This window comes from Garra rufa, chromosome 2, assembly GCF_049309525.1.
Source record: "Garra rufa chromosome 2, GarRuf1.0, whole genome shotgun sequence".
Classification (NCBI taxonomy): Eukaryota; Metazoa; Chordata; class Actinopteri; order Cypriniformes; family Cyprinidae; genus Garra; species Garra rufa.
Genome location: NC_133362.1, coordinates 46,355,383 through 46,374,589, shown reverse-complemented (window position 1 = coordinate 46,374,589; position 19,207 = coordinate 46,355,383). Strand labels below are relative to the sequence as shown.

At 37.0% G+C, this 19,207-nt stretch overlaps 1 protein-coding gene across 1 annotated transcript; it reads right to left on the bottom strand.

Annotated features, from left to right (window-relative positions):
* Window positions 1-1,860: 1,860 nt before the first annotated feature.
* Window positions 1,861-18,094, bottom strand: polh (polymerase (DNA directed), eta). Its single transcript, XM_073835240.1, has 10 exons — window positions 17,884-18,094; window positions 16,659-16,793; window positions 14,310-14,536; window positions 14,059-14,231; window positions 12,849-12,952; window positions 12,632-12,751; window positions 11,171-11,294; window positions 10,640-10,705; window positions 8,328-8,491; window positions 1,861-2,718 (listed from the first exon to the last, which is right to left on the bottom strand). The coding sequence occupies exons 1-10, from the start codon at window positions 18,018-18,020 to the stop codon at window positions 2,004-2,006; spliced, it is 1,965 nt and encodes a 654-aa protein (XP_073691341.1). The 5' UTR covers window positions 18,021-18,094; the 3' UTR covers window positions 1,861-2,003.
* Window positions 18,095-19,207: the final 1,113 nt, after the last annotated feature.

Genomic DNA, 19,207 nt, shown 5'->3' with positions numbered 1-19,207 from the left:
TATGGTGCTACAGTATTTGCTAAAAAACACACAAGGATTACATATAAACACAGTTGGTTATGTCTAAAGTGAAAGTAAACAGTTGAGAGAAAATCGGGTGCGCGCCTGTATATTAGATGTGTGCAGCTCTTAAAGAGACAGAACTAAACATGCTGCCGAGTGTCATTAAAGGGACAGTTCACCCAAATGTTGAACCAAACCTCTATTTTGTCTTGTGCCAAACACAAAAGAATACATTTTGAAGAATGTGGATAATAGTAGCTGGTCCCCACTGCCTTTGATAGTGGGAAAAAAATAAATCAAATACTATGAAAGTAACTGAAGACCAGCAACTGTTTGGTTACCCACATTATTGTAAATAAATTTTTATGTTCAACATGTTTTATGTTTAAATTAAACTTGTGAGTAAATGATGACAGAATGGTCATTTATTTGGTGATGGTAGGCTAATAAAACAAAACTCAAAGAAAAATCACTCAATGCTCTTGACTAAAGAACTTTAACACAGTTGGTTATGTTTAAAGTGAAAGTAAACAGTTGAGAGAAAATCGGGTGCGCGCCTATATATGTGACCCTGGACCACAAAACCAGTCATAAGGTTAAATTTGACAAAACTGAGATTTATACATCATATGTAAGCTCAATAAATAAGCTTTCTATTGATGTATGGTTTGTTAGGATAGGACAATATTTGGCCGAGATACATCTATTTGAAATCAGAAATCTGAGGGTGCAAAAAAATCAAAAAGACTGAGAAAATCACCTTTAAAATTGTCCAAATTAGGTTCTTAACAATGCATATTACAAATCAAAAATTACATTTTGATATGTTTACAGTAGGAATTTTACAAAAAATCTTCATGGAACATGAACTTTACTTAATTTCTGAATGATTTTTGGCATAAAAGAAAAATCTAAAATTTTGACCCATGCAATGTATTTTTGGCTATTGCTACAAATATACCCCAGCGACTTAAGACTGGTTTTGTGGTCCAGGGTCACATATTAGATGTGTGCAGCTCTTAAAGAGACAGAACTAAACATGCTGCCGAGTGTCATTAAAGGGACAGTTCACCCAAATGTTGACCCAAACCTCTAATATTTTTTCTTGTGCCAAACACAAAAGAATACATTTTGAAGAATGTGGATAACAGTAGCTGGTCCCCACTGCCTTTGATAGTGGGAAAAAAATAAATACTATGAAAGTAACTGAAGACCAGCAGGCAGCAACTGTTTGGTTACCCACATTATTCTAATTAAATTTTTATTCTCAACATGTTTTATGTTTAAATTAAACTTGTGAGTAAATGATGACAGAAAGGTCATTTTTTTGGTGATGGTAGGCTAATAAAACAAAACTCAAAGAAAAATCACTCGCTTTACTTTAACACAGTTGCTTTAATAAGAGTCAATGTATAATTATGCATTTACTGTTTTATTTTTATATTTGTCAATTTCTTAAATACACCTACTGTACCTTAAATCTGTTTTATTAGTATATTATGTGTATTTGTAACTTGTAGCCTATCTTTCTTCCTATTTTTATAATAACAAAGATTTAAAAAAATGACAAAGATTTTTTATCTAAGCCCAGTTGGGCAAAAAAATCTGCTATTGTTGTTACCTTGTAAGGATTTGAAACAGGGAAATTAGTTTGGCCGTACTGCTCAGACAACTTGCAAAATAGTAAAACCAACATGACAAAGAATCGTGACAGTTCTGAAAAAAAATTGTAATACATTTTTGCCATATCGGCCACCACTAATCACAAAGTAGAAAAACAAGATTCTTCACATTATGACCTCTTTAATAAACGTTTTTATGTGCCATCTGAAATCATGACTAATCAATGTCCCCATGTTTAGTAGATCAAGGCCTTTATTTAAGAGGAGAAGAGGCTTTTATATAATAATTTATAAAACATTTATTATTTAAATCTGAAAAGTACAAATATTTCTCATCGAAACCTAATCATATAAAAAGCTGGTCAAAGTGCAGCGTTGTCATGTCTTTTTAAAGAAGGAGTCCAGTGTGCCGCTGTTTCCCTGCACTCGTGCTCTCTTAGCCTGCGGGCCGCTCTGAATCTTCGTTCTGCTCTTCCCGCTGGACGACTGCGCTGCTCCGGCCATCACGGTCCCATCGCTGTTGGCTGAGGATGAGGATGAGAACGACTTCTGCAAGTCCAGAGCGAAATGATAGTCCATGTGCTCAGGCATTTCCCAGACCAGCACCTTCAGTCCGCAGCGCTCACACGCGTGAAGATCCTCACTGGACGCGCTGACGTCTGCCGGAGCAGACAGACACACATCGGCTCCGCCGGCCGCCTCAGACTGAGCCGAATCGCTCTGGTCTTCAGTCGATACTAACCCGCTGCCATCAGAGAGCGAGTCTGTCTGCTGAAGCTTCTTCTCCAGAGTCTTTCTTTGAAAGAAGGAGGAGATGCCAGTGGCTTTCTGAGGAAGACTGGGTGACACATGATCATCTTTACTCGATTCCTCCACTAGCTGTTTTTTCTTTTCAGCAGCTTTCTCAAACAGAGAGCGGATGGCGCCTGTGCTCTTAGGGCTCGGCTGTGTTTTGGGGGATTGCGTCGAGGTCAAAAGCGACTGCGCTGAAGGTGCGTCACTGCTCAGGAAGCCTGCTATTCCTCCTGATGAGGATGAAGGAACGTCACTGAACTTACTGGCTGACAGATGAAGGCAAGTCAGAGCAGGAGACCTACCAGAAAAAGATCAAGACTTAGAGCAGAAACTCACTCAGCTGTTATAAGAACATCAAGTTTATGATAATGTAAGGCTTTTAAGTGCTGGAAAACCCTACAAGAGCAAATGCTCAAGTCAAAAGAGCTTCCTGTCACGATCTGCTTGAGTCCCTCCTTTAAAGTCTATGGGATTTTTTTTCACCCATTTTATGATTAGAAGGAAAAATCTGTCTGCTTCCCTTATAGCAATATTTCCCAAACTAGGTCACCTTTATTTTTTATAGTGCTTTAGTTTATACAACAGTTTGTTTCCAAGCAGTTTCACAGTAATAAACTGTGTTAAGTTCATCAATTATGAAACAAGTTTAATTCCACGATTAAGCAGCTCTGCAGAAGACAATAGTGTTATTTAGCTCGAGTCAGCTCAATGCTGATTTGGTTCGGTTCTTAGGGTTTGTGAAGCAAATGCAAGCGTTTGTGAGTTCATGAAAAGCGAATGATTCAACCACACTCATTATCAATATTGTATATCTATATAAAATATTGAACTATTTTTGTTGGTGAAACAGAACAAAACAGTAAATATTGTGTCTAAAATCTAAGTAACTTAACTACTTGACTAACTACACGTTTATTGAACTAAAATCAATGTAACATTTGAAATCATGAGAATATTCAGCAAAATAGCTCCCTTGGTATGTTACCGAACCATATTATGTTATAAATAAACTACACATTTTGAGATTTCACCTCTGTGTTTCTTTATGTGTGCTGTTTTGAAGTCTCTCACAAAGAGACAGGCAGCGCGACCTTGATACCAGAAATGCACTATCCATTATCAATCACTGTTTACATCGCATGTATTAAAATCACAAGAAATGATTCTTGAGATTTAATACCTTGCTGGTTATTTTTTTGTCACTTAAGTTTTAATCAGGCTTTTTGTCTGGTCAGGCAAGTAAAAAAAACTACATTTTAAACTAGCTGGAAGGCTGGTGCTACCTATATTTATTATTTTAATTGTTGAGAACTAGGGATGCTCATATTGACCGTTTAACCGTTAACCGACAGTAAGAATTTTAATCAGTTAAACGGTTTAAAAGGGTTTTTTTCTATTCTTTTTTTTTTTACATTTGCTGCATGCTGAAAGAAATAATGCTATTTGTAAGTTATCTGTTTACTCACGTGCGCATGTCGACACGTGCAGTGTGGCTGTACAGACATATTTTGCTTCACCTTTACTTAGTAAACTGATGTAGTATATGCAACTCAATGGCAAGTGGCGTTATTGGGTTATCAGAGAGTGAATCCGTGAGTGAATGTATTCAAATTCTGAATGAATTATAGTCTAGAAAGTGTGCAATCACTGGAAAGCTATCACTCATCCTAGAGTAGTTCATCGCAATCTCATAAACTTATTAAAAAGTAATAAAATAACCTTTACACTGCACAATTAATCTCTTATTTATATAATGCCAACACTTTCTTTGTTTTAATAAGAGAGTTCGCGAAAGTGTAGTTTCAGCAAAACTGAAATCGGCACTTTGGTTGGTGAGTGGATTGTAACATAGCCTCCTCTGATTGGCCACAGTGATAATCAAATCAACATACATGTCTGTGATTGGCTATTGCTGAACGCTGTAAAACACGCGCTTCTCCTCACGCATATGACAGTGGATGGAAGTCCCGAACCGCAAATTGAAAGGGTTTATGTGATGGTGTTTTTTTTCGCGGATCTAAAAGTTAACAGGCAGCGGTCCTGCCTATCCGTACAGCATGTGGACATGTTAAAAACTAGGCACACTGAGGTATTGGCTGGCCTGCTATATATTTTTATGTCCGACGAGAAGAATAAGACCGGTACAGTTCTTCAAAGCGCATAAAAGGATTCAGTGTGTTTTAGTTTTGTCATCTTAATTAGGTAGTTATTTAATTTATACATATTTAGTGTAGGCCTATTTATATTATTCTTTTTTTTTTCATTCAGATTTTCTCTGTTCTCAGAACCGCTGCTGATGCGTGATAATTTAAGTATATGTCAATACAGTTTTTGTTGTTGCTCTGTATGCTGCTGTTTGCACGTTAAAATAAAACATTTGCTTGTATTTTTAATGTATCATCACAGATACTCGTGCATTTTATTTTTATTTTAAACTAATTTATTATTCTAATTTTATCAGTTAACGGTTAATGTTCGGATAACGAGCAGCGGTTGTCGGTCAGGAAAATTAACCGAAATGAGCATCCCTATTGAGAACATTATATACAAAAAAAAGGTAGTTGGACCTGTATTCTGCTAATGCGATTCTGTCTGATGATGACGCAGTAATCACTGCGGGGGGAAAAAAACATCTTCGGTCTGTCCAATGATTGTAAACAGCCATTAGGTCCATCAGACTGAAGATATTTTAGTGATAATGTGACCAAAAATATTTAAGACCCATCGAATCTGAATTTAAGACATTTGATCACTTTTTATGGCCTTTTATTAGGAAAACGCTATTTAAGACATTAGAACTTTTTAAGGACCCGCGGTCACCCTGAATATTTTAAAGCTTTGCAGAGATACATCCTCAGATGCAGTTTGGTTTATCACATTCGACCAACAGGTGGCGCTGTTACCAAATTGATGTGCTGTGGTCAGTGTGAGGTGACAATTGCACATGCAAAGTCTGGTGTCAAAATGTCAAAGCTTTGCAGAGATACCGCCTCAGATGCAGTTTGGCATCTTCCCAGCAAATTTGTTGATTCGTTAATCGAAAACCATTTCGTATTTTGCCACAAAAACTTTTTGGCAGCATGCTCTGAAGATGATCCGAGTCAAATTTAGTGAAAATCGGACCAACGGTCTAGGAGGAGTTCAGGAAGTTCAGCTGATTGTGGCAAAACTGGTAACTATGTTCTTAGCATGACCCAAAGAATACACTCAGAGCAGGTTCATTGAAATAGGCCAATTTAATCAAAATTTTATTTCATTTCACTGCCTCCAAACTTTTTGAGCACTCTCAAAGCATGGTGCCGAAGACACATACCAAGTTTCATAATGATACACCAATGCGTTCATAAAAGGTTCAAAATCTAATGAGACCCGTTTCGTGATTTTTTGCCACACCATTCAGAAGTCATAAGCAAAAATATCCATTTTCACATCTCCTGACCACTAGGTGGCACTGCAATGAAACTGCCTTAGCCTCAGGTTATGTTTATTATAACAAACACCAAGTTTGAACGCCAAACCATTACGGCGATATAGCCTCACATCCATTTTTGTGTGTTCTTCTTTTAATTTGTGCATCTTTTAAGAATAGTTTGACTAATGAACTTGAATTCGTTACATTTTTTCCAGCATGGTCTGAAGATGTTCTGAGCCAATTTGGTGAAAACCAGACAAACCAGCTAGGACAAATTTGAAAAAGTAGTTTTTAATTTTTTTTTTTTTACTTTTAAATATATCGAAAAAACTAAACCATATAAATTTTAATTTTGTTGTTCATTTGACTCAGTATACGCCAAGGATTAAGAAAGAAAAAAAAAAAAACTTTCTTCTAGATCTGACAGTAAAGATTTCAAATTTGCTGTGGTGACTCTTCTCTATCTGTGTGCCAAATTACACAACTTTCCCGCAAACGGTTCTATAGGCTGCCATAGACTCAACAGCGGAAGAAACTGAAACACAAGAAGAAGAATAATAGGAACGCCAACAGGTACAATAGGTACTAGGGCTGGGTAAAAAATATCGATTCTCCGATTTTAATCGATCTTCAGTTTAACGCAACGATATCGATTCGGGAAATCCCCGAATCGATTCTTAATGCACGTGCTTCACGTAAGAGGATATGAATATTCACCTCTCGTCCTGAAGGTGTCACTAGTGTTCCTGCTGAGAGAGTTGTCAACCGCTAGTGATCTAATCACAGCGCAAAGGAGCTGCCTTAGATCAGATCAGAACATGTTGATCAGCTGCTTTTTTTTTTGCAGAAAAATCTGGTGATCAAAAATTATTAGGCTGTAGTTAAGAACTGTTAGTTTTATGAACAGTTATAATGTTTTGTATACGCAGACAAGGGCTTTATGATGGGCCTGTTTTGAATGTTTTGAATTTAGAAAAATGTTTTATTTCTTAAACATGTTTGAATTTCTTAATAGATTTTACTGTTGCACATTTACAGTCTTTTTATTTTTTTAGAGTGATGTGTATTTTGCAGTTTGTTTACATGGTGTACAATGGATGCACATATTTATGACTTCTTGTTACAATGTGCATTTAAAATAAAAGTTGTTTAAAATAAACAACTGTGTGCACCCTATTATTAATGTAGATGTGTATTTCAGTAATAAACTTAAGTAGGAGAGTTTCAGTTACCAGCATTTATATCAAAATATGGATCCCATGTCTGCAAAACTAACATTTTAAATGAAATATTGATAGCTAATCGATATCGAATCGAATCGAAATCGAATCGAAACCATAAAAATAAGAATCGAATCGAATTGCCAAATTGGTCACAATACCCAGCCCTAATAGGTACCTTCACATCTTTGATGCTTGGCCCCTAATTTCTAAAACAAGATTTTGTTTCTATGTCACATGACCACTAACCAACAGCAGAGAACCATGAACATGCAAATGTGATGTTAAATTAAATATTACAATCTCAGACTTCAAATAAATGTTTTTGCTTAACCCTTAAATGCATACGTCAGGTCTTTAGTGACCAGGAACGTCATTTACTACCCTCTCCCTCCTTCATTTTTGTACGTTTGGCATCAGATTTCTTAGTATTTCTGAATCTATTCATTACGAACAATAAAACGAGAAAAAACGAGTCTGTTTTATGATTACTTTTTTGTAAAAAGTGCACAAAAATATGTAAATATCGGATGACTAAATACATGCAATTCACCTTTAGTCCTTAGATGGCACTGTTTAATAGACAGTTATGAGTGAAACATCACGACATTATTATCGCAGGCGTAGAACAAAAGAAAATCATCAGCAAAATTTGAATCCATTTGAATGGCTTTACTGCAGAGCAATTACTCTATGCAATAAAATATAAATGCCACTGTTATTTGATGGTGGATGTGGTGAATAAGCTGCCAGTGTCAAAATAATGATTTTAAAGTCAATGAAAACAATAGTTTTGCAAATATGTTTGAGATCGCGAATATGAGCCAGATGCTGAATATACCTTAAAAGTGCGTTCTGAGGATGACGGCGATGGTAAAATCATCTGCTCAAATTGAAGTTTCAAAAAGAAACGAAATTTGCTTTATTTTATTATTTTGTAATGGTTCTTAAAATATCAAGAGAGTTTTTTGCTATTACAGCAGTTAGAGATCTATCTGTGCTTGATAAATAGGTCCGGGTCTCTAAAGACCCAAATATGTAATAGTGATTGGCAAAACAGTCATGCATTTAAGGGTTAAACTACTTTTGGCCGACAAACAAGGCTTGTAAATCTCTCATCAACAAGCATTTGAATAGAATTCAAATTGAGCATTTTTAATATCACTTAATTACAAAAACAAACTTTAAATAGTAAAATTATTATTTTAATGGAATTCTAGTTGCCTGATTATTTTGATCTAGATCGGACATTGGCTGTTCGTCACTCATACTTACCATGCCTCCTGGTGGTTTCCTGCAGTGTTGAGGCTCTTGATGATGGCCAGGCTGTCTGATGTGATCTTCACAGCATCATATCGAACAAGAGCACAGCAGCGAGAAAAACTCTGATCTCCAGCCTGCCGGACACCCACCGTCAGCTGTCTGGCCACCCGCCCATTCTGTAAACAAAACAACAAATAAACATCACATATGGAGAGAAAAAATATCACATCATGTGATATCAGTGATGTCCATATCACAAATCGCTAGATGGAGCAGTTCATCTGAAACAGTTTGTGCCTCCAGCAGCACAGACCTACAAGTTACTCAAATCAAAACTCACTTTCAGATGCCTGACACTCACTGCAACTCGAAATATAAGATCCTATGATGAATGAATCAGCGCTTCAGTTAATCAAACAGTCACTAAAATCTTAATGTTTAAGCATATAATGATATTCTAGGGAATTGTGTGCTTCTAATTTTATAGCAACAGTACAGAAAGGACCCTATCAATTCTAACATAGTCTCAGCCTCAGACGTCACGCCCACAGAACGTTGGCTAAACGTCTGATGCATATGGTACGCTTAAAGGAGAACTCCGGTGTGATTTTGACCTAAAGTGTATTGAATCATGATACCGAGTGTGAACGTACCTTGCATATTTCATCTCGGTTTGTGTCCAGCTGTCCGAAATCTGGGGTCAGTTAGCCGATGCTCACAACAGGTTGTCAATGAGAGTCCATAGGGCATCGGAATAGCCATGTAAATAAATCACTGTTTTACGCCATTTACGAGGCACAAAGTAGCTCCACACTTCATTGGTAGACTTCCAAGGGCCCTGACATTTAAAACGAGATATTGAGAACTCAGAAAAAGCACCGGTAGTTTATTTACAAGAAGATTTATACAGACAGTACCTGGGAAAGAAATTCCGGTCGCCGCCATCCTGAACTTAGTCACGATAAGTCGAGTGTCGAGCACCAAGGAATTTATCAGGTTATCAACTTATCAGGTTGTAGTTTCCTTCGTGCTCGACACTCGACTTATCGTGACTACATTTAAGATGGCGGCGACCGGTCTGTTCCTGGTGGAACATGTCTGTATAAATCTACTTGTAAATAAACTACCGGTGCTTTTTCTGAGTTCTCAATGTCTCGTTTTAAATGTCAGGGCCCTTGGAAGTCTACCAATGAAGTGTGGAGCTACTTTGTGCCTCGTAAATGGCGTAAAACAGTGATTTATTTACATGGCTATTCCGATGCCCTGTTGACTCTCATTGACAACCTGTTGTGAGCATCGGCTAACTGACCCCAGATTTCGGACAGCTGGACACAAACCGAGATGAGATATGCAAGGTACTCTCACACTCGGTATCATGATTCTATACACTTTAGGTCAATATCACACCGGAGTTCTCCTTTAACTGGAAACACTTCAGGAATGTCGAAGTCGTCATCTGATTAGTTGAATTTGACCGGATTTCCGGAAGACGCGAGTGTCCCGTTTATTTTCGGTCCGTCGAGGAAACAAAGCGCAGACTGATTTACTCGGCGTCTTGCTAAAATGTGCTTATGCAGACAGCATTGTTGTTAAACACATTTGTGACGTTCGCGAACAAATTACTGACTTACTGCCTGTTCTCCCTCTTCTTCGTTATCTTTCAATGCTGGTTATTTCAATGACTGAGTTGTTGCACACCAGTCTGTTGTTGTGGGGGCATTTCTACACACTGAAACGTGACGCTGAACGAAATGAACTGTGATTGGTTGTTTGACATGTCGATCAAACGGTCTTATGGGCGGGACTTGGTCAATGAAAGGTCTGAAGGTCTGGCTACGCGAGACTAATTCTAACATGACAATGCCTCTGTGTATAAGGCAGGGGTCGGGAACCTTTTTTCACCGAAGAGCCATTTTTAAATTTTTTGGTGGTTGCATTTTTCAAAAGATTTATTGGAAACAAAATTGATATATATATATATATATATTTCCCACAAATACAATTTAAAATTAACTAATATTTTACTATAAAAATAGCATTTACTTATTTTGGCTTTCGCCCACGGGGTACTTTGCTTACACCCGGTCACTTCATGCGTTTTCTCTGATCGGATATCTATTCGTCGTGAAAAGACCAGGTGTAAATGCCCTCTGAAACACTTTCATTTCAACACTGAAACTTGCTGCATTAATATAGAAAGTGTGGTCATAAGCATGCATTAATCATCTTGTCACAGATATTTTAAACTTCCAAATGTGGCTCATTCAGTCAGAACTATTTATTTATTTCCTAAACCAGCATTACTTCACAAACAACAAACTCACCATTTCCTTGTCTTTGTTCAGTCTTTCCTGTAACTCGAGGGCCAGTTGATGTAGCCAGTGCTGCACCTGCACAAGAGAGTGAGTTACATCAGAGCAAGAGCATCAAGAGACACATCTGTGATACAGCTGCAATGATAAATCAATTCATGGACCAATTCTGAGATCTTCGAATGCATCGCAGTTCTCTCTGGAATGGATTCTGAGCTTAGATTTCAACAGCAGATGGTACTCTAATATAGTTGTTATCCGCACACTCAAATGCTCATGAAGAAGAGTGATAAATAGAGGGCTTATGCGTTCAGCTGAATCATGTAATTTTACCTTGTGTCATAAAAGAAGGCTTGTAAAACCTTTTTGCATTTTACAAATTGTTATTTTAGGTTTTCATGTGTATCCGCTGTTCAAAACTAAGTTTGCGATGCATTCAGACAATCTCAGAATCGATGCAGAATTATTTCTCGATTCGCAATGCATCAATATATTTCCCCAGCCCTAATCTGTGATGACACCAATCACAAAACTGCCACATACCTGCTGTTTTGTAGCCAAAGAGGTTTTTCCTGGAAAGTTCTTGCTGCAGCCAATGGATTTGGGGAGCTGTCGAGGCTTTACAGGATCAAATTCGATCCCTCGGCACAAGTCGTACAGCCACGACCTGAGGAGCAGAGATGAAATGAGCAATTTTACCTAAGCGTAGCTGGAAAAAGATAAATTTAATTTCCATGACTTTTTAAAGGGGTCATCGGATGAAAAATTCACTTTTGCATGTTGTTTAAACATAAATGTGTGTTGGCAGTGTATGTACAACAACCCAAAATCCATACCTTTGTCAGCATGGTCTGAAGATGATATGATTCGATTTTGGTGAAAATTGGACCATCGGTCGAGGAGGAGGAGTTCGAAAAAGTAGGTTTTTAAAGAAAATCAAAATGGCGGACAGGAAGCTGACTATGGTAACATTGGTATCACTGTTCTCAGCATGACTGTCTCAAACCTTTTTGAGTACTTTCAGGTCTTGTTCTGATGGTACATACCAAGTTTCATAATGGTACACCAATGCATTTGTAAAATGTAGCATTTTCTATCATAATACTTAGATTGTACATAGTAGATTGCAATTTCATGGTTTGTTCAATTATAGCGCCACCAAGAGGCACAATCCCCCAAAGTTTGTATGTGTCCTTAGAGTGTGCTCATACATATGTGTGTTAAATTTGGTGAAAATATCTCATTTTGTTTTGGAGTTATAGACATTTTTATATATGAGAAGAGAAAAAAAAATTAAAAGATGGCTGACTTTGTTTGCATTTTTTACCACTTACTATCAACATTTTGGCAATTTGGCATTGCTATGGTTCTAAATTTCCTACGGTGGTTTCATGTCGATAGGAGTAACGGTTTCTTAAATACTGGCAAATATTTTTGAAGCGCTCAAATGCAATGTTGCACAAACTAAAAGCTAAAACCTGGCATGTTTGGTATCGCTGGACTCGGCAAGTATTCAGGAGTCTAAAACAGTGACTATATGCATGTGAATATTTGATTTTACCACTAGGTGGCGCTGGCTCAAAACTTCTTAGGCTCCTTGAGGGTATTGTGCTGATGACCCATAACAAGTTTTGTAACAATACATCAATGTGTTCGTAAAATAGAGAGTGGTGGTGCTAGAGAGATTGAGTTAGAGACTACAAATTTGCTATGGTTAATGTTGAGACCATCCTTTATCAGTGTGCCAAATTTCACAACTTTCCCGCAAGCGAAAGAAACGGAAGAAGAAGAATAAGAGCCCCAATGGATACAATAGGTGCCTACGCACCTTCAGTGCTTGCCCCCACTACCATTGTGAAATTTTAACAAAAGTATGTTACAGACTTTTCATTAAGACCCTGAAGAAACATATAAACTATTATATCAACAAATAGGCATCCGATGACCCCTTTAAGATTGTATTGATTTACATGAATTTTTCAGGCCTGAATTGCTGGTCCTCACCCAGTCTTTTCTCCGAAGTGCTGCTCCAGCTGGACCTTGCTGAACTGAGTGAGCTCTCCGATGTTTTCCACTCCCAGAGTCTCCGTTATGGACGTCCCCAGCTTCCCTCCCAGATTACGACTGAAGATCAACCACACATGCATTTAAGGTCCATCTTCACTGTTATGGGATACTATGGGAATCAAGTATAAAATCATAGTACAGGTGATCTACTTACATTTTACCAATGGGGAGGGTGCTGAAGAGTTCTGGAACGGATCCCAGCGGCACAACTGTTTGGCGATTGGGCTTGTTTAAACCACATGCTAGTTTGGCTAACACCTATAAACAAAAAAAAATAACACAATTATGATTGAAAATACCAGTGGAAGTTCACCAAGCAAGAGCTCAGATGGCGCTAAACATAATGCAGCCGTTACCCCGGAAACAAAACAGCTTTCAGTTTCCAAAAAGTGTCACGTATTTGCTATGGTGTTCATCACAGCGTCAAATACTTAAATATTTAGACTTAATAGGCTATACACATAACATAAACTGCCAATGAAAAACTCTTCTAAACATTCATTAATCTTAGGTAATTCCAATATCTTTGAGCCCTGGCTAAGAAGCTCATGCAGCGCTGTCAGAATAAATACAATTTGTTTGTCTATTAGACAACATAACGTTCTGTAGTGTATTTACTAATGGTTTAAGGCTCGTTCTCCTCAAGTGATAAACGAAATATGACGCATTGTAGCTATGTTCAGTTTTTAATTATAGTGCATGCTCTCATCTTAAATTATTTATTTAGAATTATATTTTCCATTTAATTCAAATAAATATTTAATAAAAAAACAAATAATAAAAAAAAAAAAAAAATGGGGACGGTGGAAAGTGATGTCACCGGTGTTGTGTCTTAAAACCGGTAACACCGTCAACACTGTCTATCGTGGCAAGCCTAGTAAGTACTGCCGCTGTAGTATAACGTTACACAGAGTGCACATGTGCAATTGCTAATCTCAAAAGTGAAAGTAAAGTGATCATGCATCTAAAACGGCAGTTTCAACGACCCGCATATTAATAGCTTGGGCTCTGTGATTAAACATATATTTTCCTCCATGTGCGAGCTACTGATATGAGCCGCTCTGTGAAACAGCCAATCAGAGCAGAGCTCATCATTATTATTCATGAACCTTCCAAATAAGGCAATAACAGAGCATTTCATTCTAGGGACAAATCCTAGGGTTGTAAATGGACCTGTAAAACCGTTTATGGAGAATTGTTGCCCTTTCCTATGCCATATACCCTTTTGTAGATATCAGAGAATAATTTAAAATATTGCATCAATGCATTCTATGGCACCTTTAAATGCTTCCACACTGCCCACATGTTTGCTGCATCCCTAATGAGAAGTGTAAAATGCTGTTTGTGGTTTCCACCCAGCAGACCTTGTTGTGTGAGACGCCGGCAGAGCAGCGAAATCCAGTGTTCTCCTCCACAGCGGCCCTCATCTCTTCCACGATCAAAGCACCGACCGTCAGACGCAACTCCGCACAGGAGGACTGATCGCTGGAGGACAGACACTCCAGCCACTGCTGCAGGCCTTTGAGCCGCCGCTCCTCTGCACAGACATCAACACAGCGCTCAACACTGGCTTCCTTAAGAGTATGCTTCAATGAAAACAAGCTGTCAAACACACCTTTATCAAGCAGCGCATTCTCACTCTGATCACTGCTGCTGCTTTGTGGAAAGCCTTGAATGTAGGTGCTTCTCAGCTGGTGCTGCGTAATGTCCTGGACGGTCATGTGCTTCAGTCTGTCCTGCACGCTGGCGGTGAGGTCCACGTACGCCTCGTCGATACTTGCTCTCTCTATGACAGCGAAGCGGGACATCACCTCGATCACCTCCACGCTGGCCTCCCTGTAACTGAGTCCAACAGCGAAAAACCATTCAACCCAAAAAAACTAATGCAATTAATGGAGTAGTTCCACCAAAAATAAACATTCGCTCATTTTCAGGATCAAGAGAAGAGTTTGTTTCTTCATCAGATTTGGAGAAATGTGTCACTCCATCACTTGCTCACAAATGGATCCTCTGCAGTGAATGGGTGCCGTCAGAATGAGAGTCCAAACAGCTGATAAAAACTAGGGCTGTCGCGATTTGAATTTGATTTAAAAAAAAAAAAAATCCTCAATTTCATTTTGCCCGTGTCGACTAACCGGTAAAATACCGCAAGTAAATACCGTAAAACAGAAGAGAATCCATGAAACGCATTATTAGACTGCTTTTCAAGGCTGCGTTATATGTTAAACCCATTTACAAATCATAATTAAGCATAATTGTGAATTCACAAACACTACAAGTTAAATAAATATATGCCATGCAGGTTTTTTATATTTGCATCAATTATGTACACGCATGTTGGTTTCACAGGAACTGTAATCATTTGTGTGTGTAGAGCGTCTCAAACTCTCTGCATGTTGTTGTGAGTTTTGGGTTTATTATACCATTCATCTAGGAATGCAACATGTGCCATTTCAAAAGATTTGTAAGGTAAATCATTCATACACCTATGCAAAACTCAAGTGATCGCGATTTCAAAATAAAAGTTTAAACCCTCACTCTGAGTTTACACGTTTTGATGTCCACATATTTATTAAATTACTGTGGCTATAGCATTTCTGTGGTAACATATGGCCAAATAAGATAAGATTAAGTGGACATTTGACTTAAATGTTGTTTAGTTAATATTAAACATGGATTAGATCGTGCAGTGAAGTGTAAAAACAATCTGCAGGCCTTTGTCGTAATGTACATGAGCTCTGTTGTTTTTTATAATATATTATTTCAACAGTTTTGTGCAATAAACCTATATGATTTCGTGCTTTTGTTTTTTATTTGAACTAATTATTATTGCATCAGTGCTGTCATATATGTATTCCAAGTCATTTTAAAGGCTATTGTTCACTTACATCTACATTTTTATTATCACAAAAAAAGCCTAATTATAATCATAGGGCCTAATGAAATCCATTTTTATTTTTCTATACTCTGTTTTAATGGTTAATTTTTTTATTATTATTAAAAAGCCTGTCTAATTAATTGAGTTTTACAGTTTTACCAAATTCTTTTCCATTACTTTTCTGGATTCCATTTTAATGGTTCATTAAAATTTACTAATCAAAAACACCTGCAATTAATTGATTTTATTCAAATAAAATGTTCTTAAGTAAAATTGTTGATTTTTTTGTGGGGGAAAAAATTTGTCGTTTCGATTAATCTATAAATTAGTCAACAGATTAATTGATATAAAAATAGTCATTAGTGGCAGCCATAATAAAGACAAAAGTTGCGAGTTTGTAAAAAACAAATCCACTTTAATCTGTCATTTCTGTTTAAAATTAAGAGTCCATGATCCATAATACCACTCTCTAATCAAAATCCACCCACATATTATTTATTTAGAGCTGTTTTGGCTTCTAAACGGTGCTTGATCTGTTTAGATTTCTCTCCTGATTCAGACCAGACCACTTTTTCACTGGAGGAAGCGTTATTATGGATTACGGACTTGTATCTTAGATTAAAAAAAAAAAGTCTTAATGATGGATTTGTTTCAGCTTTTGTCTTCTTAAGATGTTAACAGATGGACTGGAGTAGTGTGGATAACTTGTGTATTATTGTGATGTTTTTATCAGCTGTTTTGGGCGTTCTGACGGCACCCATTCACTGCATGAATCCATTGGTGAACAAGTGATGAACTGCTACGTTTCTTCAAATCCGATGAAGAAACAAACTCATCTTGAATGACCTGAGGGTGAGGACATTTTCAAACGTTGCAAATGTTCATTTTTAGCTGAATTATTTCTTTAATGAAAGACACATAGTCTACGAAAGACATATTAGCATTAGTCATTAAATTAAAAACATCTGTTTGTAAAAACATATGAAAGCAACATAAATAGGAAGAGTACACTTCTAAATTGACCCATGCATTTTAAGAATGCTTCTATTCCTAATTCTGGCACAAAAAGAAGAAAGGTGCACTTACATGGTGAGATCAGCCTTCCCATGAGCCTCTCTGACTCGTGCCACCTGTAGATCAGGACAGAGCTTCCTGGCATCATCTGCCCACATGTTCCTGGTCACACCATGAGCTCTGGCCTCATAACTCACTGCTATAATGCTAACAAAACACATCACTGGGGTTTAACAGGGACATTTTAGAAGATCAATCGTGCTCATTAGTTTAATAAAGCGACCGTAAAAAAAGGTTTTGATTTTAAAAGCTGAGTGATGTTTAGTACACGTCCTGCAAATATGGAAAAAAATAAAGGGTCTCAATTAGGTATGTGCAGTCTCACATGATTAGTGCACATTGTCACATGACTAGAGCAGTTTATTTCCTGTTTGCACCATGAGATGATGAAGGCTGCATCAAAGCTTCAAAACATAAGGCTAGTAAAGTATGTTAACATAAAGATACGACATTTTTAGTACACATTCTATTTAAGGTGTCTAGTATTAATATATATATTCTCATATGTATTTAGTTTTGTTGAGTGTTGTGGTCACAGGATGAGTAAACATGTTGATGGCCACAGTTGTGACTGATGAAAAGTGAACTTAGGAATGCAATTTAAATCCAATGCAACTGTCAGTGAAGATTGCACTAAAATGTTGCAATGACAAAATATTGCATTGAATCAGAAGTTCTAATGTTACAATAACATTACAATGGTAGCACTAATATAACAATATATGTTACAATAAAGTAACGATTTTGAAACATGTTGATGACTATATTTTTTTTGTATTTTATCTCAGTATTCCTATCAGTCTTGAGTAAGGCTTTTTAATGCATAATAGTAATCCTAGAAAGTGATCAAACAGTTTAAAAGAGCTGAGCTAAGATATATAACTATTTTATATGACTGCAGAAATATGTTAATTCAGTATTATCCCACCATATAACACACTTTTTCACACACTTTTCCAATAAATATTCAAAACATTATAATTGATTATTTCAAAAGGCAACTAATGACACATGATTAGGATATTTTCAAGTCTGGGATAGTTTTTTGATTAAACGGGATAAACATTAAATCGTGAAAAGTTATTTTCTTTATTTACTTTTAAATATGTTTACATGAACATACAGTTAACAACAGAAAATGTACAGACTTCCTGACAATCTTCGTTCGCCAGATTCAGCGCTCTTCATCAAATGTCTGTTTACATCAGCTCCGTAACGGAAGAAAACAATGTCTCACCCTCCGCCTTTCCATGTCTTGTACTGCGCTACCACGCAGGGTTTGTTTTTGAGCTCGGGGTTGTGTCTTTGCTCCACTTGCACATAGAAGCAATCCATGTCCACCAGAGCAACCACTCTCTCCTTCCCGAAATCCATGAACACAATCACTACTCACTTACGAAACACACCAGTAAAACCAGTAACTGCATCAACCGCGGGCTTCGTGCGCGCACTTCTTCTCTGCTTTGAGTATGGCGCGCTGAGTCTGATCACTGCCCTCTAGTGGACAGGGGTGCATCTTTGATATAAATATATATACAGTACAACCCCAACCCCATATATACAAATGATGGAATCACCATACCCATTTTTTTTTACTTCATAGAGAATAAACGAATTACAGATGTGACACAAAACAATTTTTGTTTATTAATTCAGCATTCTGGTTTTGTGAAACATACCTCAAACAAGTGAGATTAAAGGTCCACTGAAGAGCCTTGAAACCAAGCGGCAATCAATGAATAGGAAAATATACGATTTTATAGAGAAAACATCTCATAACAAGCCAGCGCTTTTATATCTGAAGTCTCACTGTACATTTTCACAATGTAAACGTCCTAAGCATGTAAACGGTTATTTGTTTAATGTCGGGAATTCCTCTGCTTATTCAAAATGTAGCCTACGTTCAGCCTGCATTGCAGTCACACACATCAGATAATAAACATCATACGATCTTAGTACAGTTATTCCCTGTTTATGTCATTTTGTTATTTTTATTCGTACAGTAGGCTAACTGCATGTTTCAACAATACTTTTGTTATCAGTACTCATTTTGAAGCAGGTAAAATTAATAATTAATTCAACATATACATAACATTTTACTCACATCGAAACGGTAATGTTAGTAAATCATTACAGAATTTGCTGATCTGAAGAGTCTGAAATAGATGTTGCTCAATCAGGCACATTAAAAAAATACACATAACTCGGAGAATATACCGCTGACTACAAATGGTACGGACATAAAGACATGAAGCTTTATTTCAAAGATTTGAATTTCAATACAACAGCATAGTAACAGAGGCTTGTATTGTATTATTTATTGTACAATCGAATCAGTTTCAGATACGAATACCAGATATATGGTTATGTTTATTATTTCCGGCATAATTAGGTACATAAATAAATATATTTAGTGTTGGATCAGTTACCTGTGTCTGCAAGTGCGCAGCTGAAACACCCACCTAAACGATTTCAATATATTGCTTATCCAGCCCGAAAAGACCATAAACATAACATCTTAAGTAAAAATTAATGTACATACACATATCCTAAAAAGGATC

Bases quoted from the DNA above. Each gene is read 5' to 3' on its own strand.
- polh (XM_073835240.1), bottom strand. From the start codon at position 18,020: ATGGATTTCGGGAAGGAGAGAGTGGTTGCTCTGGTGGACATGGATTGC. The intron at 12,752-12,848 runs GTAAGTAGATCA...GTTGATCTTCAG, and splicing joins ACCCTCCCCATTGGTAAAAT to TCGTAATCTGGGAGGGAAGC. The intron at 8,492-10,639 runs GTGAGTTTGTTG...TTTTGTTTACAG, and splicing joins TGAACAAAGACAAGGAAATG to AATGGGCGGGTGGCCAGACA.